Source organism: Oenanthe melanoleuca, chromosome 25 (assembly GCF_029582105.1).
Source record: "Oenanthe melanoleuca isolate GR-GAL-2019-014 chromosome 25, OMel1.0, whole genome shotgun sequence".
Classification (NCBI taxonomy): domain Eukaryota; kingdom Metazoa; phylum Chordata; class Aves; order Passeriformes; family Muscicapidae; genus Oenanthe; species Oenanthe melanoleuca.
In genome coordinates this window covers 2,983,543-3,008,488 of record NC_079358.1, presented here as the reverse complement: position 1 = coordinate 3,008,488, position 24,946 = coordinate 2,983,543, and the positions used below count along the sequence as shown (strand labels likewise).

The 24,946-nt window shown below is 55.5% G+C and overlaps 6 protein-coding genes and 1 pseudogene across 6 annotated transcripts; 3 read left to right on the top strand and 4 right to left on the bottom strand.

Annotated features, from left to right (window-relative positions):
• Window positions 1-2,014: 2,014 nt before the first annotated feature.
• LOC130263140 (claw keratin-like) lies at window positions 2,015-2,500 on the bottom strand. The gene has a single exon (XM_056510608.1). It carries the CDS (start codon window positions 2,483-2,485, stop codon window positions 2,015-2,017), a length of 471 nt encoding a protein of 156 aa, XP_056366583.1. The 5' UTR covers window positions 2,486-2,500.
• Window positions 2,501-3,897: 1,397 nt separating this feature from the next.
• LOC130263248 (claw keratin-like) lies at window positions 3,898-4,206 on the top strand. Its single transcript, XM_056510783.1, has one exon. The coding sequence runs from the start codon at window positions 3,898-3,900 to the stop codon at window positions 4,204-4,206; it is 309 nt and encodes a 102-aa protein (XP_056366758.1).
• Window positions 4,207-6,778: 2,572 nt separating this feature from the next.
• LOC130263149 (claw keratin-like) lies at window positions 6,779-7,165 on the bottom strand. The gene has a single exon (XM_056510620.1). The coding sequence runs from the start codon at window positions 7,163-7,165 to the stop codon at window positions 6,779-6,781; it is 387 nt and encodes a 128-aa protein (XP_056366595.1).
• Window positions 7,166-9,101: 1,936 nt separating this feature from the next.
• Window positions 9,102-9,760, top strand: LOC130263150 (claw keratin-like). Its single transcript, XM_056510621.1, has one exon. It carries the CDS (start codon window positions 9,102-9,104, stop codon window positions 9,570-9,572), a length of 471 nt encoding a protein of 156 aa, XP_056366596.1. The 3' UTR covers window positions 9,573-9,760.
• Window positions 9,761-12,073: 2,313 nt separating this feature from the next.
• LOC130263247 (claw keratin-like) lies at window positions 12,074-12,381 on the bottom strand (annotated as a pseudogene).
• A 2,065-nt stretch (window positions 12,382-14,446) lies between these two features.
• Window positions 14,447-14,746, top strand: LOC130263246 (claw keratin-like). The gene has a single exon (XM_056510782.1). It carries the CDS (start codon window positions 14,447-14,449, stop codon window positions 14,744-14,746), a length of 300 nt encoding a protein of 99 aa, XP_056366757.1.
• Window positions 14,747-16,568: 1,822 nt separating this feature from the next.
• On the bottom strand, window positions 16,569-21,249 carry LOC130263139 (feather keratin 4-like). The gene is made up of 2 exons (XM_056510607.1): window positions 21,067-21,249; window positions 16,569-17,455 (listed from the first exon to the last, which is right to left on the bottom strand). Exon 2 carries the CDS (start codon window positions 17,439-17,441, stop codon window positions 17,049-17,051), a length of 393 nt encoding a protein of 130 aa, XP_056366582.1. The 5' UTR covers window positions 17,442-17,455; window positions 21,067-21,249; the 3' UTR covers window positions 16,569-17,048.
• Between the last annotated feature and the right edge of the window lie 3,697 nt (window positions 21,250-24,946).

Genomic DNA, 24,946 nt, shown 5'->3' with positions numbered 1-24,946 from the left:
GACGGTTCTGGGGGGCTCCGCCCAGCCCCGCTCGGACAAGGCTCAGGACAAGCCCTGCGAGCTGCCCGGACTCCTGCCCGTCCTCGGCCACCGCAGCCCCTGCAGCCGAGTCCCCCCGGCCGGACCCCGCTCAGCTCCCGGCACGGAGCCTCTCCCGCTGTCCCTAGGCTCCTGCCCACCCTGGGCTCCTGCTCTGCAGCCCCACGCCAGCCCCGCGCCCCAGGGCCAGCTCCCTTCCCACTCGGGCCATTCCCCAGGGGCCGCCTGGAGCCCCGGGGCCGTGGGGACTGGGGGGCGAGGGGAGCCCCCCAAGGGACCTGGCCCAGCTCGGGGGCTCTGGGGAGGCGCTGGCTCGGGAGGGCAGAGGGAGAACAGCCCCAGCACTGCCCCCACTCCTTGCCCTGCGCCCCTCACACATCCCTGCAGCCTGGGACCCCCTCCTGCCCCCGATTCTCACGGGCATTCCTCGGCTCCTCGGAGCGCTGCTGGCCCCGAATCGCCCCCACTGCAGGTTCAGGAGCCTTTCCTGAGGTCCCCGGTGTCACCCAGCCCTTCCCAGGATCTCCGGTGTCACCCAGCCCTGCCTGGAGTCCCTGGTGTGATCCAGCCCTTCCTGAGGTCCCCAGTGTCACCGAGCCCTTCCTGGTGTCCCTGGTGTCACGCATCCCTTTTTTTGGGGTCCCCAATGTCACCCAGTCCTTCCAGGGATCTCCTGTGTCTCCCAGCCCTCCCTGGGATTCCGGGTGTCACCAGGCTATTTCTGTCGTCCCGGGTGTCACTCTGACTTTCCTGGTGTCCCTGGTGTCACCCAGCCCTTCCCTGAGGTCCCCGGTGTCTCCCAGCTCTCCCCTGGGACTCGGCTCTGCCCACAGCGGCAGCAGAGCTTCCCACAGCCCCGAGCTCCCGGCCAGAGCGTTCTGGCTCTTGGCTGCCCCTGCTCACACTGAGTTACACAGCCAAGAATAAAATATTATTTCATATATTCCGAATATCGGATACATCGGAACTGTTGCCATACTATGAACAGAGTATGAAATAATAGTGTCTAAAACTGATCTGGATGAACTTACAAACAAATACGAAATCCCAAACCCAGGGAGGTTTTGGTGTTAAGTTGATCTCTGCAATCAATTTCAGACGTATCCATAGACAAAGGAAGGGACCTATGTGGGGTGGGGACTCCAAGTTCCCACTTTCAGGAGCTTTGTGCTCCGAACCCCGCGCTCATTCTGTGGCGTGGAGAGGGCTCTGGGAATTCCTGCTCGGGGCCATCTCCTCCCTGGCCTGCAGCCACCACCCAGCTGGCCAGGCCAGGACCCCCGGGCCCTGCAGCGGGGATCGCTGCCATTCCCTGCACCCCTCGATGTGCCCGAGCAGCGCCAGCCCAGCCCCAGAGGTGGTGTGGGGTTTGCTGCTGTGGCTGAGGATTGGGAAGAGTTGCTGCCAGAGCCCCGTGGCCCCTTTCCTGCTGCCAGAGAGGCTTTGGGGATGTCCCACGGTCCCTGCTGGGGGAGAGCACGGCAAGCCGGGCGGGATGTGCTGCCTAGAGCCTGCGGACTCTGACATCCATGGAACACACGGAGCCACCCGTGCCCGGCTCCAGGGGCACCTCCCAGGGCATCCCAGAGCCCAGCACGCACCCAGGAGATCGGGGCAGCGCGGAAAAGGGAGGCTGAAGGAGAACCAGGAGTCAACATTGCAATGCAAGACAGCTTTTATTGCAGGGGGAGGGCAGGGGGGGCTCGACAGAAGAGCGGGGCCATGGCCAAGGGTTTCCCCTGGGTGTCCTGGCCCCAGGTGAGCAGGAGCAGCAGCCCCGGGCGAGTCTCTGGCACCGGGGCACCAGGAGCCCCGTGGCGAGGCTCAGGCGGGGCAGGGACGAGGCAGAGGTGCTTCCCGAGCTGGCACAGGGCTCCCGAGGAGAGGAGCTTTTCCTTCACACAGCGTCGGGTCGGGATGTGCCGGGGTTTCTCCTGGAGCTCTCGTTGGTCGGAGGCCGCGCTGGCGCTGGGGCTTAGCAGGGCCCACAGTTGCCATTGAGGTAGCGGTGGCCACTGCTCCAGCCCCCGTAGCCACAGCTCCCAGAGCCCCCGTAGCCTCCATAGCCTCCATATCCTCCACAGCCCCATCCCCCGTAGCCCCCACGGCCTCCATAGCCCCAACCCCCGTAGCCCCCACGGCTTCCATAACCCCAGCCTCCATATCCTCCATAGCCACCAAACCCTCCGTAGCCCCCGTAGCCACCACGGCCTCCAAAGGAGCCCCCGGAGCCGGCTCCCACGTAGGGAGCTCCTGCCGAGCCCACGGCGCTCTGCTGGGGGAAGGAGCTGAGGATGGGCCCGGGGAAGGTGACCACCGAGGCCGGGGGCTGGATCACCACCGTGGAGTCGGGGCACTGCCGCACGCAGGGCTCGTTGCAGGTGTCAGCCAGAGGGGCCGGGGTGGCCACCCCGCAGCTGGGGACACACAGGCTGGAGCAGGACATCCTTAGGATCGGCAGGGGAAGCTGCAAGACAAGGCAGAGCCACGGCTCAGGCCACGGGCTTATCCCAAATCCTCTCTCGCACCTGCAGCCCTTGTCCCATCCGGATCATCTCAGATGTTCTGAACACAGCCCCATCCCGTGGAAATGCCTGCTCAGATCCCTCATTTCCCTCTCCATCCCCGGGTCTTGTTTGCCCATGGAACAAAGAAAACATTGACAACCAAAGGACAGAAAACCCTCAAGCTTCCAAAAGCCCTCAGTCCACCAGTGAAACATCAACCCTCCTAACTCTGCACTAGGAGAGCAAGAGGAACAGAGGTTCATCTAAAAAACCCCAAAGACTCCTTGAGAAAGCCTCAAAGATTCCTTGAGAATGCCCCAAAGATTCCTTCAGAAAGAAATGGATGAAGAAGGAAAGAGGAAGGAAGGCTTGGACTAACCAAGTTGATAAGGCGAGTCAAGCTGTGGAAGATGGATAGAGCTCTGTGAAAGGTCTGGGCCTTTTATACATCTCCCAAAGGGCCTGGGGCGTCAGGAAAAGGGAGCGGTGGCACAAAAAAACACCTAATTAGGAATTCCAGCTGACAAGCTTCATCAAAAAGATAATGTTGCAATACAATTATACACCTCAACATCAGGGAGATTGGTGTGGAAATGTGTCCTGGACCATTGGAGGAGAGATGTGGCCCGTCATTAACTACATGAACGAACAGACACAGCGCTGGCGGAGCTGAGCTCGCAGCCCCAATAAACCCCGCTCTGGCCCTAATCCCTCACTTTGCTTACAAAGAATCCCGAGCATCCTTTGGGATGCAGCCATGACAGGCTGGCCCTGGCCGTGACCCCAGGCCGGGCTCAGCTGGGCGCTGCTGCTCACGGGCACGGCAGGGCTGGGCTCAGGGTGGCGGGGCTGGGCACGGCCGCATCCCAAAGGAACTCGGGATTCTTTGTAAGCAAAGTGAGGGATTAGGGCCAGAGCGGGGTTTATTGGGGCTGCAAGCTCAGCTGCGGCAGCGCCGTGTCTGTTCCGTCATGTAATTAATGACGGGCCAGGACTGGCCCTGTGAACGCTTCTCTCTTGCCCGTTCAATTCCTCACCAATGTCCACAATGGGGGGTGACAGAGTTTTCCTTCGTCCCTTCGATTTATGAAGCGTGCATTCCTAATTACCACGGGGGGGTCTGCCCCCACCCCCTGGACACTGCCCCAGGCTTTTTGGGGTGTATAAAAGAGCCGAGCTCCTTGCAGAGCTCCATCCACAATCCTCCACTTGACTCCTCTCATCACCCAGGTGAGTGCAGCTCCCCAAAACCTCTTTGGGGATCTCTCTCTGTCGCCTTCCATGCAATTCCTTTCTAACACCTTTCCTTCTCCTTGGGGATGTTTTCCAGAAACCTTTACCTGTCTCAAGGATGTCCTGCTCCAGCCTGTGTGTCCCCAGCTGCGGGGTGACCGCCCCGGCCCCTCTGGCTGACACCTGCAACGAGGCCTGCGTGCGGCAGTGCCCCGACTCCACGGTGGTGATCCAGCCCCCGGCCTCGGTGGTCACCTTCCCCGGGCCCATCCTCAGCTCCTTCTCGCAGCAGAGCTCCGTGGGCTCGGCTGGAGTTCCCTACGTCGGAGGCGGCTTCGGCGGCTCCGCTGGACGCCGCGGGGGCTCCGGCGGCTTTGGAGGTTTTGGGGGCAGCTGCGGCGTCCCCCGAGGCTGCGGGCCCTGCTAAGCCCCAGCCCGAGCGCGCCCCCAGCCCCAGCAGAGCTCCAGCACCGCCCCCGGCACATCCCCGCTCGCCCCCGCCTGAAGGAAGGAAATCCCTCGTTCCCCTCCGGCCGCCGGGGCCGCTGCGGCCCGAGCCCGCCCGGGGCCCCGCTCTGCCCCGCTCCTGCCGCGCCCGGAGGCCCGCAGCGCCCGCTGCCCGCTCCCAGCTCGGCCCCAGCTCGGCTCCTGCCCCCGCGCCTCGGCCCGTGCTCCGCCGGGCTCTGCCCACGGCCGGGACACGCGGGGAGCGCTCGGCCCGGGCCCCGCTGCTCTGCCGGCCGCCCCCCGGCCCCGCTCGCCAATAAAAGCTGGCTTGCATTGCAATGTTCACCTGCTCCCGTCTGCTCTCTGCTCCGCACCCGCACCCGAGCCCACAGCGTTCCGGGAGGGATCCGGGAGGGTTCTAGAGTGTTCCGGGAGGGTTCTAGAGTGTTCCGGGAGGGTTCCGGGAGGGTTCTGGGGGGTTCCGGGAGGGTCCCGGGAGGGTTCTGGGAGGGTTCTAGAGTGTTCCGGGAGAGTTCCGAGAGGGTTCTGGGGGGTTCTGGGAGGGTTCCGGGAGGGTTCTAGAGTGTTCCGGGAGGGTTCTGGGGGGTTCTGGACGGTTCCGAGAGGGTTCTGGGGGTTCCGCCCAGCCCCGCTCGGACAAGGCTCAGGACAAGCCCTGCGAGCTGCCCGGACTCCTCCTGCCCGTCCTCGGCCACCGCAGCCCCTGCAGCAGAGTCCCCCCGGCCGGACCCCGCTCAGCTCCCGGCACGGAGCCTCTCCCGCTGTCCCTGGGCTCCTGCCCACCCTGGGCTCCTGCTCTGCAGCCCCACGCGAGCCCCGCACGCCAGGGCCAGCGCCCTTCCCACTCGGGCCATTCCCCAGGGGCCGCCTGGAGCCCCGGGGCCGTGGGGACTGGGGGGCGAGCGGAGTCCCCCAAGGGACCTGGCCCAGCTCGGGGGCTCTGGGGAGGCGCTGGCTCGGGAGGGCAGAGGGAGAACAGCCCCAGCTCTGCCCCCGCTCCTTGCCCTGCGCCCCTCACACATCCCTGCAGCCTGGAACCCCCTCCTGCCCCCGATTCTCACGGGCATTCCGTCGCTCCTCGGAGCGCTGCCGGTCCCGCCTCGCCCCCACTGCAGGTTCAGGAGCCTTTACTGAGGTCCCCGGTGTCACCCAGCCCTTCCCAGGATCTCCGGTGCCACTCAGCCCTCCCTGGAATCCCGGGTGTCACCAGGCCATTGCTGCAGTCCCGGGTGTCAACCTGACTTTCCTGGTGTACCTGGTGTCACCCAGCCCTTCCCTGAGGTCCCCGGTGTCACCCAGCTCTCCCCTGGGACTCGGCTCTGCCCACAGCGGCAGAAGAGCTTCCCAGAGCTCCGAGCTCCCGGCCAGAGCGTTCTGGCTCTTGGCTTTCCCTGCTCACACTGAGTTACACAGCCAAGATTAAAATATTATTTCATATATTCCGCATATTGGATTCATCGGAACTGTTGCCATAATATGAATAGAGTATGAAATAATATTGTCTAAAACTGATCTGGATGAACTTACAAACGAATACGAAATCCCAAACCCAGGGAGGTTTTGGTGTTAAGTTGATCTCTGCAATCAATTTCAGACGTATCCATAGACAAAGGAAGGGACCTATGTGGGGTGGGGACTCCAAGTTCCCACTTCAGGAGCTTTGTGCTCCATGGGACCAAACCCTGCGTTCATTCCGTGGCGTGGAGAGGGCTCTGGGAATTCCTGCTCGGGGCCATCTCCTCCCTGGCCTGCAGCCACCACCCCCAGCTGGCCAGGCCGGGACCCCCGGGCCCTGCAGCGGGGATCGCTGCCATTCCCTGCACCCCTCGATGTGCCCGAGCAGCGCCAGCCCAGCCCCAGAGGTGATGTGGGGTTTGCTGCTGTGGCTGAGGATTGGGAAGAGTTTCTGCCAGAGCCCCGTGGCCCCTTTCCTGCTGCCAGCGAGGCTTTGGGGATGTCCCACGGTCCCTGCTGGGGCAGAGCACGGCAAGCCGGGCGGGATGTGCTGCCTAGAGCCTGCGGGCTCTGACATCCATGGAACACACGGAGCCACCCGTGCCCGGCTCCAGGGGCACCGCCCAGGGCATCCCAGAGCCCAGCACGCACCCAGGAGATCGGGGCAGCGCGGAAAAGGGAGGCTGAAGGACAACCAGGAGTCAACATTAAAATGCAAGACAGCTTTTATTGCAGGGGGAGGGCAGGGGGGGCTCGGCAGAAGAGCGGGGCCATGGCCAAGGGTTTCCCCTGGGTGTCCTGGCCCCGGGTGAGCAGGAGCAGCAGCCCCGGGCGAGTCTCTGGCACCGGGGCACCAGGAGCCCCGTGGCGAGGCTCAGGCGGGGCAGGGACGAGGCAGAGGTGCTTCCCGAGCTGGCACGGGGCTCCCGAGGAGAGGAGCTTTTCCTTCACACAGCGTCGGGTCGGGATGTGCCGGGGTTTCTCCTGGAGCTCTCGTTGGTCGGAGGCCGCGCTGGCGCTGGGGCTTAGCAGGGCCCACAGTTGCCATTGAGGTAGCGGTGGCCACTGCTCCAGCCCTAGTAGCCACAGCTCCCAGAGCCCCCGTAGCCTCCATAGCCTCCATAACCCCATCCTCCGTAGCCACCACGGCCTCCATAGCCTCCATAGCCCCAACCCCCGTAGCCACCGTAGCCACCAAATCCTCCGTAGCCCCCGTAGCCACCACGGCCTCCAAAGGAGCCCCCGGAGCCGGCTCCCACGTAGGGAGCTCCTGCCGAGCCCACGGCGCTCTGCTGGGGGAAGGAGCTGAGGATGGGCCCGGGGAAGGTGACCACCGAGGCCGGGGGCTGGATCACCACCGTGGAGTCGGGGCACTGCCGCACGCAGGGCTCATTGCAGGTGTCAGCCAGAGGGGCCGGGGTGGCCACCCCGCAGCTGGGGACACACAGGCTGGAGCAGGACATCCTTGAGACAGGTAAAGGTTTCTGGAAAACATCCCCAAGGAGAAGGAAAGGTGTTAGAAAGGAATTGCATGGAAGGAGACAGAGAGAGATCCCCAAAGAGGTTTTGGGGAGCTGCACTCACCTGGGTGATGAGAGGAGTCAAGTGGAGGAGTGTGGATGGAGCTCTGCAAGGAGCTCGGCTCTTTTATACACCCCAAAAAGCCTGGGGCTTTAGGAAACGGGGTGTTGTCAAAAAGAAAAAAAAAAAAACCAAGTAATTAGGAATTTACGCTGACAAGCTTCATCAGAGAGATAATGTCGCAAGATAATTCCATGGCATCCCCTCATTGGGGACACAGGTGTGAAAACGTGCCCTGGACCAGGAGGAGGTGATGGGACGGCCAGTCCTGGCCCGTCATTAATTAGGTGACAAACACGGCGCTGCCGGAGCTGAGCTCGCAGCCCCAATAAACCCCGCTCTGGCCCTAATCCCTCACTTTGCTTACAGAGAGCAATTCCTGGCATCTCGCAGCAGCTCTTTGAGGCGCTGCCCCAGCCATCCCCCCTGTCATTAGCTCCTTTTACGGGCTGGTAAACAGAGGCAGTGGTAGCTTGGGCAGGAGCAGGAGCCGCTCTCGGGGTGTCTCCCAAATCCCCTCAGCTCCCAGGGTGAGCAGAAGATGCTCAGCCCAGAGTTTTGGGATCCCTTGACATGTCTGTGAATTGCCTCCCTGGAAGGTTCTGGTGGATTTTGTGATTCCGTGTCCCAGTTTCCCTCTGCAAAGAGCAGAAGGGGCAGATCCCACTCGTGGCCAAGCACCCTTGCCCAGGGAAGGGGAGAGCGGCGGGACAGAGCCTGGGCCAGCAGGGCCAGAGGGGCCAGCACGGGAGGAGCAGCGGGGCAGCAGCGGGGCCGGGTCCCTGCGGCTCCTGCAGCCCCGTGGGTGTGAGCGGGGCCGGGGCCGAGCCCTCCTGCATTGCCCAGCTGGCCCCAGCGCTGGCCCAGGGGTGTTGGGCGAGCCCCCAGAGCCAGGCTGGCCCTGGCCGTGACCCCAGGCCGGGCTCAGCTGGGCGCTGCTGCTCACGGGCACAGCCGGGCTGGGCTCAGGGTGTCGTGGCTGCATCCCAAAGGATGCTCGGGATTCTTTGTGAGCAAAGTGAGGGATTAGGGCCAGAGCGGGGTTTATTGGGGCTGCGAGCTCAGCTGCGGCAGCGCCGTGTCTGTTCCGTCATGTAATTAATGACGGGCCACATCTCTCCTCCCATGGTCCAGGACACGTTTCCACACCAATCTCCCTGATGTTGAGGTGTATAATTGTATTGCAACATTATCTTTTTGATGAAGCTTGTCAGCTGGAATTCCTAATTAGGTGTTTTTTTGTGCCACCGCTCCCTTTTCCTGACGCCCCAGGCCCTTTGGGAGATGTATAAAAGGCCCAGACCTTTCACAGAGCTCTATCCATCTTCCACAGCTTGACTCGCCTTATCAACTTGGTAAGTCCAAGCCTTCCTTCCTCTTTCCTTCTTCATCCATTTCTTTCTGAAGGAATCTTTGGTGCTTTCTTAAGGAATCTTTGAGGTTTCCTCAAGGAATCTTCGAGGCTTTCTCAAGGAATCTTTAGGGCTTTCTAGATGAACCTTTGTTCCTCTTGCTCTCCTAGTGCAGAGTTAGGAGGGTTGATGTTCCACTGGCAGACTAAGGGCTTTTGGAAGCTTGAGGATTTTCTGTCTTGTGGATGTCAATGTTTTCTTTGTTCCCATGGGCAAGCAAGACCCAGGGATGGCGAGAGGAATGAGGGATCTGAGCAGGCATTTCCACGGGATGGGGCTGTGTTCAGAACATCTGAGATGATCCGGATGGGACAAGGGCTGCAGGTGCGAGAGAGGATTTGGGATGATCCCTTGGCCTGAGCCGTGGCTCTGCCTTGTCTTGCAGCTTCCCCTGCCGATCCTAAGGATGTCCTGCTCCAGCCTGTGTGTCCCCAGCTGCGGGGTGGCCACCCCGGCCCCTCTGGCTGACACCTGCAACGAGCCCTGCGTGCGGCAGTGCCCCGACTCCACGGTGGTGATCCAGCCCCCGGCCTCGGTGGTCACCTTCCCCGGGCCCATCCTCAGCTCCTTCCCCCAGCAGAGCGCCGTGGGCTCGGCAGGAGCTCCCTACGTGGGAGCCGGCTCCGGGGGCTCCTTTGGAGGCCGTGGTGGCTACGGGGGCTACGGAGGATTTGGTGGCTATGGAGGATATGGAGGCTGGGGTTATGGAAGCCGTGGGGGCTACGGGGGTTGGGGCTATGGAGGCCGTGGGGGCTACGGGGGATGGGGCTGTGGAGGATATGGAGGCTATGGAGGCTACGGGGGCTCTGGGAGCTGTGGCTACGGGGGCTGGAGCAGTGGCCACCGCTACCTCAATGGCAACTGTGGGCCCTGCTAAGCCCCAGCGCCAGCGCGGCCTCCGACCAACGAGAGCTCCAGGAGAAACCCCGGCACATCCCGACCCGACGCTGTGTGAAGGAAAAGCTCCTCTCCTCGGGAGCCCCGTGCCAGCTCGGGAAGCACCTCTGCCTCGTCCCTGCCCCGCCTGAGCCTCGCCACGGGGCTCCTGGTGCCCCGGTGCCAGAGACTCGCCCGGGGCTGCTGCTCCTGCTCACCCGGGGCCAGGACACCCAGGGGAAACCCTTGGCCATGGCCCTGCTCTTCTGCCGAGCCCCCCCTGCCCTCCCCCTGCAATAAAATCCGTCTTGCATTGCAATGTTGACTCCTGGTTCTCCTTCAGCCTCCCTTTTCCGCGCTGCCCCGATCTCCTGGGTGCGTGCTGGGCTCTGGGATGCCCTGGGCGGTGCCCCTGGAGCCGGGCACGGGTGGCTCCGTGTGTTCCATGGGTGTCAGAGCCCGCAGGCTCTGGGCAGCACATCCCGCCCGGCTTGCCGTGCTCTGGCCCCAGCAGGGACCGTGGGACATCCCCAAAGCCTCGCTGGCAGCAGGAAAGGGGCCACGGGGCTCTGGCAGGAACTCTTCCCAATCCTCAGCCACAGCAGCAAACCCCACATCACCTCTGGGGCTGGGCTGGCGCTGCTCGGGCACATCGAGGGGTGCAGGGAATGGCAGCGATCCCCGCTGCAGGGCCCGGGGGTCCCGGCCTGGCCAGCTGGGGGTGGTGGCTGCAGGCCAGGGAGGAGATGGCCCCGAGCAGGAATTCCCAGAGCCCTCTCCACGCCACGGAATGAGCGCAGGGTTCGGACCAATGGAGCACAAAGCTCCTGAAGTGCTAACTTGGAGTCCCCACCCCACATAGGTCCCTTCCTTTGTCTATGGATGCGTCTGAAAATTCATTGCAGAGATCAACTTATCACCAAAACCTCCCTGGGTTTGGGATTTTGTATTCGTTTGTAAGTTCATCCAGATCAGTTTTAGACAATGTTATTTCATACTCTGTTCATATTATGGCAACAGTTTCGATGTATCTGATATTCGGAATATATGAAATAATATTTTATTCTTGGCTGTGTAACTCAGTGTGAGCAGGGAAAGCCAAGAGCCAGAACACTCTGGCTGGGAGCTCGGGGCTGTGGCAAGCTCTGCTGCCGCTGTGGGCAGAGCCGAGTCCCAGGGGAGAGCTGGGTGACACCGGGGACACCAGGAAAGTCAGGGTGACACCCGGGATGGCAGAAATGGCCTGGTGAAACCCGGGATTCCAGGGAGGGCTGAGTGGCACCGGAGATCCTGGGAAGGGCTGGGTGACACCGGGGACCTCAGGAAAGGCTCCTGAACCTGCAGTGGGGGCGAGACTGGACCAGCAACGCTCCGAGGAGCCGAGTAATGCCCGTGAGAATCAGGGGCAGGAGGGGGTTCCAGGCTGCAGGGATGTGTGAGGGGCGCAGGGCAAGGAGCGGGGGCAGTGCTGGGGCTGTTCGCCCTCTGCCCTCTCGAGCCAGCGCCTCCCCAGAGCCCCCGAGCTGGGCCAGGTCCCTTGGGGGGACTCCGCTCGCCCCCCAGTCCCCACGGCCCCGGGGCTCCAGGCGGCCCCTGGGGAATGGCCCGAGTGGGAAGGGCGCTGGCCCTGGGGCGCGGGGCTCGCGTGGGGCTGCAGAGCAGGAGCCCAGGGTGGGCAGGAGCCCAGGGACAGCGGGAGAGGCTCCGTGCCGGGAGCTGAGCGGGGTCCGGCCGGGGGGACTCTGCTGCAGGGGCTGCGGTGGCCGAGGACGGGCAGGAGGAGTCCGGGCAGCTCGCAGGGCTTGTCCTGAGCCTTGTCCGAGCGGGGCTGGGCGGAACCCCCAGAACCCTCTAATCCTCTGGGATCCCTCCAGAACCCCCCAGAACCCTCTCGGAACCGTCCAGAACATCCCCAGAACCCTCCCGGAACCCTCCCGGAACACTCTAGAACCCTTCCGGAACACTCTAGAACCCTCCCGGAACCCTCCCAGAACCCTCCCGGAATACTCTAGAACCCTTCCGGAACACTCTAGAACCCTCCCGGAACACTCTAGAACCCTCCCGGAACACTCTAGAACCCTCCCGGAACGCTGTGGGCTCGGGTGCGGGTGCGGAGCAGAGAGCAGACGGGAGCAGGTGAACATTGCAATGCAAGCCAGCTTTTATTGGCGAGCGGGGCCGGGGGGCGGCCGGCAGAGCAGCGGGGCCCGGGCCGAGCGCTCCCCGCGTGTCCCGGCCGTGGGCAGAGCCCGGCGGAGCCCGGGCCGAGGCGCGGGGGCAGGAGCCGAGCTGGGGCCGAGCTGGGAGCGGGCAGCGGGCGCTGCGGGGCTCCGGGCGCGGCAGGAGCGGGGCAGAGCGGGGCCCCGGGCGGGCTCGGGCCGCAGCGGCCCCGGCGGCCGGAGGGGAACGAGGGATTTCCTTCCTTCAGGCGGGGGCGAGCGGGGATGTGCCGGGGGCGGTGCTGGAGCTCTGCTGGGGCTGGGGGCGCGCTCGGGCTGGGGCTTAGCAGGGCCCGCAGCCTCGGGGGACGCCGCAGCTGCCCCCAAAACCTCCAAAGCCGCCGGAGCCCCCGCGGCGTCCAGCGGAGCCGCCGAAGCCGCCTCCGACGTAGGGAACTCCTGCCGAGCCCACGGAGCTCTGCTGCGAGAAGGAGCTGAGGATGGGCCCGGGGAAGGTGACCACCGTGGCCGGGGGCTGGATCACCACCGTGGAGTCGGGGCACTGCCGCACGCAGGCCTCGTTGCAGGTGTCAGCCAGAGGGACGTGGTGGCCACCCCGCAGCTGGGGACACACAGGCTGGAGCAGGACATCCTTGAGACAGGTAAAGGTTTCTGGAAAACATCCCCAAAGAGAAGGAAAGGTGTTAGAAAGGAATTGCATGGAAGGAGACAGAGAGAGATCCCCAAAGAGGTTTTGGGGAGCTGCACTCACCTGGGTGATGAGAGGAGTCAAGTGGAGGAGTGTGGATGGAGCTCTGCAAGGAGCTCGGCTCTTTTTATACACCCCAAAAAGCCTGGGGCAGTGTCCAGGGGGTGGGGGCAGATCCCTCCGTGGTAATTAGGAATGCACGCTTCATAAATCGAAGGGACGCAGGAAAACTCTGTCACCCCCCATTGTGGACATTGGTGTGGAATTGAATGGGCAAGAGAGAAGCGCTCGCAGGGCCAGTCCTGGCCCGTCATTAATTACATGACAGAACAGACACGGCGCTGCCGGAGCTGAGCTTGCAGCCCCAATAAACCCCGCTCTGGCCCTAATCCCTCACTTTGCTTACAAAGAATCCCGAGTTCCTTTGGGATGCGGCCGTGCCCAGCCCCGCCACCCTGAGCCCAGCCTGGCTGTGCCTGTGAGCAGCAGCGCCCAGCTGAGCCCGGCCTGGGGTCACGGCCAGGGCCAGCCTGGCTCTGGGGGGCTCGCACAACACTCCAGGTAGCACACACGGGGCTGGAGGGGCTGAGTGTTTCCTGATTTTCCTTCTGCTCTCCTGCCCCTCTGTATCAGCCTCCCCTTCCTCGTTTATTCCTGATCTCATCCCTGTCCCACCCAGGATGAAGTTTCTTCACATGGGCTCCATCTCTGCTCTGTGCACGTCCGTCGGGTCATTCGGGGACTTTACAAATCCTCCTGTGGCACAAATATCTCTGGGGGTTTCTCCCTCTGTGCCCAGCCCGGCAGAGTGCCGTGTGGGGTGACCCTGCCTGGGCAGGACATTGGGGCTGATGTCCCTGACCCTGTGCTGATGTCCCCGTCCCTCTCCTGATGACCCAGGGCTAATATCCCTCTCCTGATGTCCCTGACCCGGAGCTGATGTCCCTGATCCTCTCCCGACGTCCCTTTCCTGATGTCCCTGTCTCTCTGTTGATGACTCGGGGCTGAAGACCCAGGGCTGATGTCCCTGTCCCTCTCGTGATGACCCTCTCCTGATGTCCCCCTGCGGTCCCTTCCACCCCGACCCTCTCTGTGACTCTGCGCTCCCGTGACCTCTCCTGCCACGTCTGGCGTTTGGGATGTGCCCGCAGTGGGTGGGATGGCTTCTTCCTCCCGGCGTCCCTGTTTAGCAGCCCGTAAAAAAGGGATTAATGACAGATGTGCTGGCTGTGCCCAGCATTTCAAAGCGCTCCTGAGTGATGCCCAAAACTCTCGTGCATAAGCAAAGCGGGGGATTAGGAACACATTGGGTTTTATTTGGGCTCTGAGTACAACAAATCATCTTTAACACAGTGATTGGTCACAGGCTGTTGGTCCCAGGGCCTGGTGGCTCTCCAGGCCACCTTTGCTTGCCCCTAGCCCCAGTGAGGATGGATTTAATTGCCCCGCGTTCCAGTTTGTGTCATGAGGTTTGTTCGCTTGATTCCATGGTCAGTTGGGGCTCCTGCCCCCACCCCTGGCCGATGCCCCGGGCACTCTGGGATGTATAAAAGGGCCGAGAGCTCCACAGGGCTCCATCCAGCTCTCTCCACTTCACTCTTCTCCTTGATCGTTGTGGTGAGTCCGAGTCTTCCCTCCATCCTCTCTTCTCCCCCTCGCCTTTCCCAGGGAATCTCTGGATTTCCCGAGGAATCTTTGCTCCAGCAGCTCTCCCAGTGCACATTTAGGATGGTTGGGGTTATCCCCGTGGGCTCCAGTCTGCTGAGAGCCTGGTGATGGGGATGGGGGAGATTGTCTTCATTCCCACGGGCCGGGTAGAGCCGGGGATGGCGAGGGCAGCGAGGGTTTCCAGGAGCCATTCCAGCTGCTCCAGGGGTTTTTCCGGGAAGGCCTGAGATGATCCAGAGCGTGTCCTGGGCCGAGTCTCCAGGAGGGAGAGAGGAGCAGAGATTTGGGATGAGCCCGAGGCTGTGCCTTGTCTTGCAGCTTCCCCTGCCGATCCTAAGGATGTCCTGCTGTGCCCCCAGCTGCGGAGTGGCCGCCCCGGCCCCTCTGGCTGACACCTGCAACGAGGCCTGCGTGCGGCAGTGCCCCGACTCCACGGTGGTGATCCAGCCCCCGGCCACGGTGGTCACCTTCCCCGGGCCCATCCTCAGCTCCTTCTCGCAGCAGAGCTCCGTGGGCTCGGCAGGAGTTCCCTACGTCGGAGGCGGCTCCGGGGGCTCCGCTGGACGCCGCGGGGGCTCCGGCGGCTTTGGAGGTTTTGGGGGCAGCTGCGGCGTCCCCCGAGGCTGCGGGCCCTGCTAAGCCCTGCTGAGCCCCAAACCCCTGCGCCGCCCGGGGCAGGATGGAGCTGCAGGATGGAGCTGCAGGATGGAGCTGCAGCCGCTGCTCCGCGCTGGCCCCGCTGCCCCCGGAGCCGCGGGCTCGCCGTGCCCCGCCAGGGTGACCCTGCCGAGCCTCGCCCGCCGCCTTCGGGCTCCCCAGCGCTGCCCCCCGAAGCTGCTCCCTCTGTGCTGCCCTGGGCTCCGGCTCTGCCCTGCTCTGCCCAGCTCCGAGCCCCCAGCCCGCCCTGGCGCGGGGGAATCTCTGCGCTGCCGCCCTGCCCTGGGCCTCGCTGCTGCCTCCGGGTTTTTGGGTTTCCAGCGCGTTCTTGCTGCGCTGCTTCGTCTCTCGCTGGCGCTGCCCGTGGCCTTTGCCACCCGCAATAAAGAATCTGCATTGCATCAACGATTTATTGTGTTCTGGGTTTATTCCTCCTGGCCGGAAATGAGTCTCTAAGTGGGCAATGGTGTGAAATGTCCCATCGTGGAATGGGTTGGAAGGGAACTTAAAAATCCACTTCTTCCACCCCTTGTCATTGGCAGGGACAGCTTCCACTGTCGCAGGGTGTTTCAAGCCCTGTCCAGCCAGGCCTTGGACACTTCCAGGGATGGGACATCCATGGAATGGGACATCCATGGAATAACCCCTGCCAGGGCCTCTTCACCCTCCTAGGAAGGAGTTACTTCCCAAAATCCCTCCTAAACCCACTCCCTGTCAGTCTGAACCCATTCCCCCTCATCCTGGCCCTCCATCCCTTGGGAATTTTCTCTCCCCGTGTTCCTCGGAGCCCCTGCAGCTCCTGCCAGGCCACAGCGAGGTCACCCCAAAGTTTCTGGAGGCTGAACAATCCCAGCTGTGCCAGCCTTTCCTGGCAGCCTTTCCTCCATCCCTGGGATCCCATCCTGGAGCCTCCTCTGGGCTCTCTCCAGCAGCTCCAGTTCCTCCCCGCGCTGGGGCAGCTCTGCAGGTGGGGTCTCACCTGAGCAGGGCAGAATCACCCCTTCCCTGCTGCCCACGCTGGGGGCTCAGCCCCGGACACCCCAAATTCTTCTCCAGCTGCTCCTGCCCTGCCTGGATCCATCCTGAGGGTCTCCCCAATTCCGGTGCTGCCCTTTGACCACCCTAACCCCTGAGATGGGAATTATTTCGCTACAGCCCCTCGTGGCAGCTCTGAATTTCTGCCAGAAAAGTTTTTTGAGCTGCGAGCCTGGAGCACCTCGGGCAGGTGCGATCCGTGCGTGGATTCCTCCTCCCACACATCCACGTCTGGCTTTGGGCTCGGGAAAAAGGGAGGGAAATTCGCAAATTCGCTCTGCCCTGAGCTGGATTTGGGAAACCAAGGGCTGAGCCTCACCTGAGCCCCCGCAGCACTGCCAGGGGTTGGGTTCAGGTGGGTTCTGGGGAGGGTCAAATGTTCAGCTCACGTTTAATGTATTAAAAATATATTCCCGAGTTTTTTGTGGCATTTGAATTCCAAGTAGAAACACGGAATATCTATAAATGAGGATAAACAGTGGTGTAGGTTCAATTAAAAAAAAAAAAAATAGAATAACAGGGAAGTTATTGTTATAGAATGAAGGAATTTTCTATCATGGAATTATAAAATATCCTGAGCTGGAAGGGACCCACAGGAATAATATAAATCCAGAGACATCCCAGAATCCCAGAGTCCCTGGGCAGTGCCCAGCACCTTCTGGGGCAAGATATCCCACCCAAAACTTCCCTACACCCTTTTTTTTTTATTTTTTTTTTATTTTTTTTTTTTAATATGGTAAAGGAAAACAGAAAAAGCATTTTGGTACAGAAAATTTATTTGGAAAGAGAAGCTTTCCTACAATCCTGGAACAAAACTGTACAGGATACAAAGAGCATTATTCCAGGGGTACAGCGAGGCTCTGGCAGATCACAGCACCCGAGTGATGCCGCCTGTAAAAACCGGGAATTTCCCTTTTCCCGTGCAAATCCGAGCATTTCAAGTCACCTCTCCAAGCTCAGTGCCAGTAAAAAAAATCCGGGAAAAGCCAAAGCACGGCGGAAAGCCATGACTGCGCTGGAAAGCTGCTGGAAAACCGCTCTAAACTAAAGAAAAAAAACCAAAAAACCAAAAACAAAAAAGGAATTGCAACGCGAGCCTGGCTCTGGCGGGGCTGAGGAGCCGGAGCAGCCCCGGGGCCGCTGCCGCAGCTGCAGCCGGAATTTCAGCAGCCGGAATTCCATTTCAGCAGCTGGAATTCCATTTCAGCAGCTGGAATTTCATCTGGAATTTTACCCCCCACCGCAGGGCTCAGCAGTTCCAGCGCTTCCCGGAGCGGTAGGAATTGCAGGGATGAGTCCATTGCGAGGAGTAGGTGTAGGAATATTTGGGGGCGCAGCGCGGCTCGGGTCGGGCCAGCGCCGGCGCTGCCGCTTTGTCCTCCAGCCTGGCCGTGACCTCGGCGGGCAGCGGGGCCGGGGGCTCGCCCAGGGCCACCTCCGAGGGCTCCGAGGCTCCCACCACGGTTTGCTGCGGGTACGTGGTGAGGATGGGCCCCGGGAAGGTGACGACCACGGGAGGGGGGTAAATGATGACCCGGGAGTCGCCGCAGGCCACCACGCAGGGCTCGTTGGTGCTGCTGGCCAGCGGCTGCGGACACTTGGGCTCGCAGGGAGGGGCACAGGCCAGCTGGGTGGAAGCCATCGCCTGGGGAGAGCCTGCAAAGAATTCCAGGAGTTAAAAAAAACAAAAAAAAACCAACCAACCAACCAAACAAACAAAACAAAAAAAAAAAACAAAAACAAAACAAAAACAAAAAAAACAAAAAAAAAAAAAACAAACAAAACAAAACAAAACAAAAAAAAAACAACAAAAAAACAACAACAAAAAAAAAAACCCCAAAAAAAACCCCAAAAAACAAACAAAACAAAACAAAACAAACAAACAAACAAAACAAAAAACAAACAAACAAAAAAACAAACCAAACCAAAACAAAAAACAAAAAAAACCCAAAAAAAACCCCAAAAAAACCAACCAACCAACCAACCAAACAACAACAACAACAACAACAAAACAAAACAAACAAAAAAAAGACAAATAAAGCTCCAAACCCGGAGAAAAACTCCTCCCCGCTCTTGGTTATTGATATTTGGCTCTAAGGTAGAAATGATTGGGATAGAGACAGAAATTAAGCTTTTTGTTATTGATATTTGGCTCTAAATGATCGGAAGAGTTAATTGGGATAGAGACAGAAATGGATTTCTTGGTTATTGATATTTGGCTCTAAGGTAGAGGTAATTGAGATAGAGACAGAAATTGAGCTCTTGGTTAATGAGATTTGGCTCTAGAGTAGAGATAATTGGGATAGAGACAGAAATTGAGCTTTTGGTTATTGATATTTGGCTCTAAGATAGAAATTATTTGGATAGAGATAGAAATTGAGTTATTGGTTAATGGGATTTGGCTCTAAGGTAGAGATAATTGGGATAGAGACAGGAATGGAGTTCTTGGTTATTGGTATTTGGCTCGAAATGTTTGTTAGAGAGACTGAAATGCATTGGCGGAGTTAAAAAAAAAAACAAAAACAAAACAATACAGAAATAAAGCTCCAAACCCGGAGAAAACCTCCTTCCTGATCTTGGTTATGGGTATTTGGCTCTAAGGTAGAAATGATTGGGATAGAGACAGAAATTGAACTCTTGGTTAATGAGATTTGGCTCTAAGGTAGAAATAATTGAGATAGAGACAAAAATTTAGTTATCGGTTAATGAGATTTGGCTCTAAGGTAGAGATAATTGGGATAGAGACAGAAAATGAGCTTTTGGTTATTGATATTTGGCTCTAAGGTAGAGATAATTTGGATAGAGACAGAAATTGAGTTACTGGTTATTGGTATTTGGCTCTAAGGTAGAGGTAATTGAGATAGAGACAGAAATTTAGCTCTTGGTTATTGATATTAGGCTCTAAATGATCGGAAGAGTTAATTTGGATTGAGACAGAAATTTAGCTCTTGGTTATTGATATTTGGCTCTAAATGTTTGTTAGGGAGCCTGCAATGCATTGGTGGAGTTAAAAAAAAAAAAAAAAACAACTAAAAAACCAAAAACCAAAAAACAAAAAAAAAAAAAAAAAACAAAAACAAAAAAAACACAACAAAACAAAACAAAAAAAAAAAACAAAAAAAACCAAAAAAAACACAAAAAAACCACAAAAAAAACCAAAAACCAAAAAACCCCAAACAAATAAAGCTCCAAACCCGAAACTATTTGGCTCCAAGAGATAAGCAGAATTAATTGGAATAGAGACAGAAATTCAACTTTTGTAATTGATATTTGGCTCTAAATGAACGCCAGAGGTAATTGGGATAGAGACAGAAATAGAGCTCTTGGCTATTGATATTTGGCTCTAAGAGATTGTTAAAGATAATTGATGTAAAGACAGGAGTTGAGCGCGTGTTTATTGACATTCTAAGAGAAAATTCAGGTAAGATCAAGAGTTAATCATTCGCTTTTTGACATTTGGCTCTAAGAAATTGCGAATCAAGCCCTTCTTTACTGACATTTGGCAATTGATATAAAGATATAAATTGATATAAAGATATAAATTGATAGAAAGATATAAATTGATAAAAGGGCATATAATTGATATGAAGACAGGAGTCGAGCACTTTTTACTGGCATTTCTTTCTCCTCAGCGATAACTCGGAAAAAGACCAGAGCTGAGCACTTGGCTGTTGACATTCTGAGAGATAATTCGGGTAAGGACAAGAGTTCATGGCTTATTTGTTGAGATTTGGCTCTAGAACCTCATTAGAGATAAATTTGATAAAGACAATAATTGATTTTTTTTTATTTTTGACATTTCATTTTAGGATCGTGTCAGGGATAATTTGGATAAAGACAAAAATTGGTCTCTTGGCTATTGACGTTTCATTTTAGGATCTTGTTAGTGATAATTTTGATAAAGACAAGAATTGATTTTTTGATTACTGGCATTTCATTTTAGGAATTTTTTAGTGGTAATTTATATAAAGACAAGAATCGATTTCTCTGATTATTGAAATTTGGCTTTGGGGGATCCTCAGAGAGAATTTGGACGCGGTTTTATCTTTCACCTTTCACTTTCCCGCCCGGATTTGTTCTGAATTCCCGCTGGGAATTAAAATTTCTCCCTTTTCTCCTCCTCTTTCCTTCCGCTCCGCCTCCCAGCCCCATCCCTGCCCCAAACCCTCCCGGCCCTTTGGAGGAATTCCCGAGGACGCGCTGGAACTCGTTCCCACCGCGCCTCTGTTCCTCCCACACGGGAAAAACCAAAACAAAACCAAAAAATCCGGATTTTCCACCTATTTAAGCGCGGAATAATCATCTTAGCACTCTGCTTGATTTTTGTATTATTTTCCTTGCAGATTCCTGTTTTCAGGAAAATATTCTGCTCAAACACAGGAAAAAAAACCCAAAAGGCTGAGAATAAGTGGGAGTGTTAAGTGCTGGTTTAATAAGTGAAACATATAATTAAAATATTTATATAATATAATATATATTAAAATATTTCTATAGTCATATAGCTAACCCAAAGAAGAAAATTACATTTTCACCTGGGGGAGATTTATTTAATAATGTTTATTTCTTCAGGTTAAATCCTCACATAAAAGCCTGGTGTAGCATCAGAATGGTTTTATAAGCTTGTAAATCAAATTTATCCTTCTGATAATTAAAAAAAAATAATTTAAAACGTGCAGGGTATTTTCCTCCAAATTCCCTCAAGTTAGAATGCAGCATTGACCTACAGGAATGCCGAATTTAATCTCTGTAAAAGCGCTTTAGGATTTTAGATCAGTTTGAAGGGTTAGAAATGAAAGTTATTGGCGCAGTTACATTAATAGTCCATAATCATCGCTCGGTGCAGCTCCATGTGGCTCCAATTAAATTAAGAACGGGCTGATGCAAACACGTCTGGAGCTGCACCGAGCTCTCTTCCAAGAAGGAATTTTCACAATTTTTCCGTGAATTCTCCCCGCCCGATCTTGCCATCCACACCAAACCTCTCCCCGATCGTGCCGCAGGATCAAACAAGGATTTTAATTCATCCCCGAAACTTACCCAAATATTTTTTTTCAGAATTAAGAGACCGATTCCCTCATTGTCCCATGAATTCCAAAGCACTGGAAAAACCCTCGCTTTGTTTTTTGCACCTTTTCCCCAGCAAGGAAAGCGCTCCTAAATCCCTCAGAGCCAGAATATTTCTGCAGAATAATTCAGCCCAGATTTTGAGGAGAAATCCGCGCAAAGGCAGAAGGAAATTTTTCGAGCAGCGGAAAATCAAAACTTACTCAGAGAGGCGGAGAGAAGTGGAGTCGGGAGAGGCAGTGAGAAAATCCCGGCGAGGATGGGGAGGTTTTTATATCCTGCCCTGGATGCCCGGGGGCGGCTGAGCCACCCTTCGTGCAAAAATCTTTAATGACTCGGGAGCGGAGCCCGGTGCAGGGATCGCTCCTGGAGCCGCAGGAATTGTTTTGCTCGCTGTTTATGATTATCTAAAGCCGCGTTGGGCAAGAACCTCCCCCCCAAAAAATGCAGATGGGAACCCGCCAGGTCTTTTCATCTCGGAATTTCCTGCTTTTCCCCTCCTGGTTTCATTAAGAGGTGAAAAGGCAGCGTGAGTTAATGAGGTTTTTTTAGCTTATCTTGGCTAAAAAAACTGGAGTGTGCAGACAGTCTTGGAGTGCCAAGAAGATTTTCCTTATAGAAGCAAAACTTAGCGCCCTGAATTCTGTCCGTGCCTCCTTTAAAGGCTGGAAAATCAGCGATTCTTTCCCGTAATATTGCTGGGGTTTACAGATGCGCTCCTAATTCAGGGGAAAGATCTGGCTCGAATTTAAAGAGAAGCTCAGGGTTATCTTTGGAATAAAAACCAAGCCGTTCATGAATTATGCCAATTGTGGAGTTTAAAACGAGGAGTTTGATGAAACACTTTCCATAATTTATTCTTTGTGAGGTCACGGCAGATCCTCTAGGATGTCATTACCGTGATTACCATGGGATGATTTCCCTGGATGACAAACTCGCGGAGGTTTTGAGATCCTCTTTGAAATCTCATTTTTCTGATGTCTCCGGAATATTCCCGATAAGCTCCAAAGCCCTGCGGGATCTCTGGAGGTGCTTAATAAAATCCGAGTAATTCCTGGGGTGTCACAAACCCCGGGATGGTTTTACCTCGTCTCAGTGCGGGAATTTCCATGCGCCAAAATCCCCTCCGGAGGAAAGGGGGAGTGGAAACGAAAAAAGGGGGAAAAGAGAAAAGAGGGAAAAAAGGGGTGCAGAGCACCGGGATTTTGGGAAGGTCCTCCCAAAACCTCCCAGTTGGTTCGTCAGGAATTGTGTGGCCAGGGATGTATTCGGAGTGAAAGAGGTGAGGTTTGGGTGGGAATTTGGGAAGGAATTGTTCCCTGTTAGGGTGGAGGGGACCCTGGCACAACTTTCCCAGGGGAATGTCTGGGCAAATCCATTCTCAAAACTTCCCCAAATGTTTTTCTTCCAGAATTAAGCGTCGGAAAACCTTCATTCGCCCATAAATTCAAAATTGGGCAATTTTTGCACCCTTTACCGGGCACAGAAAGCAGGAGCAGGAGCGCGCTCCTAAACCCCGCAGAACCAGAATATTTCGGCAGAGTTCAGCCCCGATTTTGGGAAAAAAATCCCCCAAAATGAAGAAAGCATCCGAGGCCAGGCTGGAAGGAGCCGGGACCGCGGCAGGGGCGGAACCGGGCGAGTTTTAAGTCCCGTTCCAACCCAAACCATCCCGTGAGTAACAAAGGGAATAAAGAGCGAGCGCAGACTGCAAACCCCACAACAGAGCACCTTAATATGGCCGGGGCCTCATAAATCCTAAATCGTTTTCGAAAATTACATCCCTGAGCAGGGCAGGGGCAGCTTTAATGACGCTTAATTGGGTTTTGGTGCCCGAACCGGTTCCGCAGAGCCGCGGGTGCAGCTGAGTCAGGAGCGCTGCCCCACGAAGGAATAATCAAAGATTTTGGGGTGGGAGCCTCGCAGCGCTGGCTGTCCTCACTTCAAAGGATTTTCTGCCCGCTGACATCAGCGGCACAAAGCTCGCATCAGCAGCAATTCCGGGAGGAGCTGGCAGAGCGTAATTAACAGCAATTAACGCGTCACTCGCCGCGCCATTCCGCGCTACCGGGAGCTCGGATTTCGCTGCAGTGAAAGGTGGAGAATCCTGAAATCTACAGAGTGCTGAAATCTAGAGAATCCTGGAAGATGGTGAATCCTGGAAGATGGAGAATCCTGGAAGATGGAGAATCCAAAGCGCTGCAGAATCCTGAAATCTGCAGAATCTCAAAATCTGCAGAATCCTGAAATCTGCAGAATCTCGAAATCTGCAGAATTCTAAAAGCTGCAGAATCCTGAAATCTGGAGAATCCTGAAAGCTCCAGAATCCTGAAATCTGGAGAATCCTGAAAGCTCCAGAATCCCAAAATCTGCAGAATCCCCAAACCCAAGGCCCTCACCCCTGGCCCAGAGTGACCCTGGGTGATGTCGGGGTCATCGCCCAAGAGCAGGCGGCACTAGGGCGGGCGTTGGAACATTGAAATCTGGAAATTTTGGGAATTTTTGGAATTTTGGGAGTTTTGGGAGTTTCGAACTTCCTGTGCTTTCTGCAGCTGACCTCCAAGAGAACACTGCTTTTGACCTGAGGCCTTGGAGAAGACTCCCAAATTTGAGTTAAAATCACGGGTGTGTGGTTAGGATAGAAGTGTGTCAGGTTTGGAATTTGGGGTTTTTAGGATATAGTAACGGGTATGGGACAAGGATGGAGGTTCTTGGACGTCATCCCACCTTCCTTTTCTTGTTCCTCCTTCTTCATGATTTTCAGGTAGCAGGTTTTGGATAGTTAGTGCTGCACTGCGGGTCACAGGAGTTTGTTATTGGGTCAAAATTATAAATAATAAAATTATTAGCTCTTTCTTGGACTGTTTAGCATTAAAACACCTTGTAACAAACTCGATTTTGCTCGTTTTTATCTGGAAGCTAAAACTCTTACAAAACTCTCTTTACTTTAGATAAGATTTTATAAACAACCAAGTCCCAACGAGAAATTCATCTCCTTCTGGTTTTTAATCCTGACCCTGAGTGAAGGCAGAAGAAAATGAAGACAAGCCATTAATTAAGTGGTGCAACCCAACCACCACAGGCGGGGACAAATCTCCAAAATCCGCCAGGGAAGCGATTCCTGAGCTCTGGGAACTCTGCCCGGGCTGTGGAGCACGCCCAGGGTGTCTCATCCAAAATTCTCCTGATCCCAAATTCCTGCAGCGTGGGGAGGATCAGGCAAAGCTGCATTTGATACAGGGAGACTCTTCTCCAAAAAATGTGCCGGGTCACTTTTCTGGGGTTTTTTTGGTTGCTAAAAATGGAATTTATCGCTTTTTTTTTTTTTTTTTCTTTCTTTTTTTCTTTTTCGTGTTTGGATTTATTTGTTTATTCATTCTTATCTGTCGGACAGCACTTTTACCTAAGAAACTAAAAATGAAGAAGTGAAGAAACGGTGATGGATTTCACCAAATAGTCCAATTAGAAACTAACTTCGATTATTTTGACTTTTGATCTGATGACCAAATACCCGTGTGCCATTTTTAATTCAAAGCTCCCAGGATTTAGGGTCCCAACAGGAATTTTTAATTTTGGATGGCCCACCTTTGTCAGGACGCCGATGTTTGAGGATATTGAGGTTCACTGGGATTTTTTTTTTTTGTCTTTTCAGAGCGGCCAAACCCCCTAAATTCAGCAGTGGGAGCCGAGATTTCTGATTTTTGTTCAGATTTTAAATCCTGGAAAAATAACGAAAAAGATGTTGGCAAACAAAAAGATAAAATCAGGGAATTAAATGTTGGAGGAGCACAGAAGGAAAGGGAATGAAAGGAGGAGTGAAAAGAAAAATATCTCCCTCAACAAGTGCTGAGCAGAGCTGGGCTGAGGTGTAGAATTTAGAGAAATATATTAAACAAATATGAATATTATATAAATAAATATAAATATTATAGAAATGAATAGAAAGATTCTAGAAATAAATATAAATCTTATAGAAAGAAATGTAAATATTATAGAAAGAAATGCAAATATTATAGAAATAAATATAATTATTATATAGGTGTTGGGTAAAATACAAGAATGATATAAATGAAAGAAAGATAT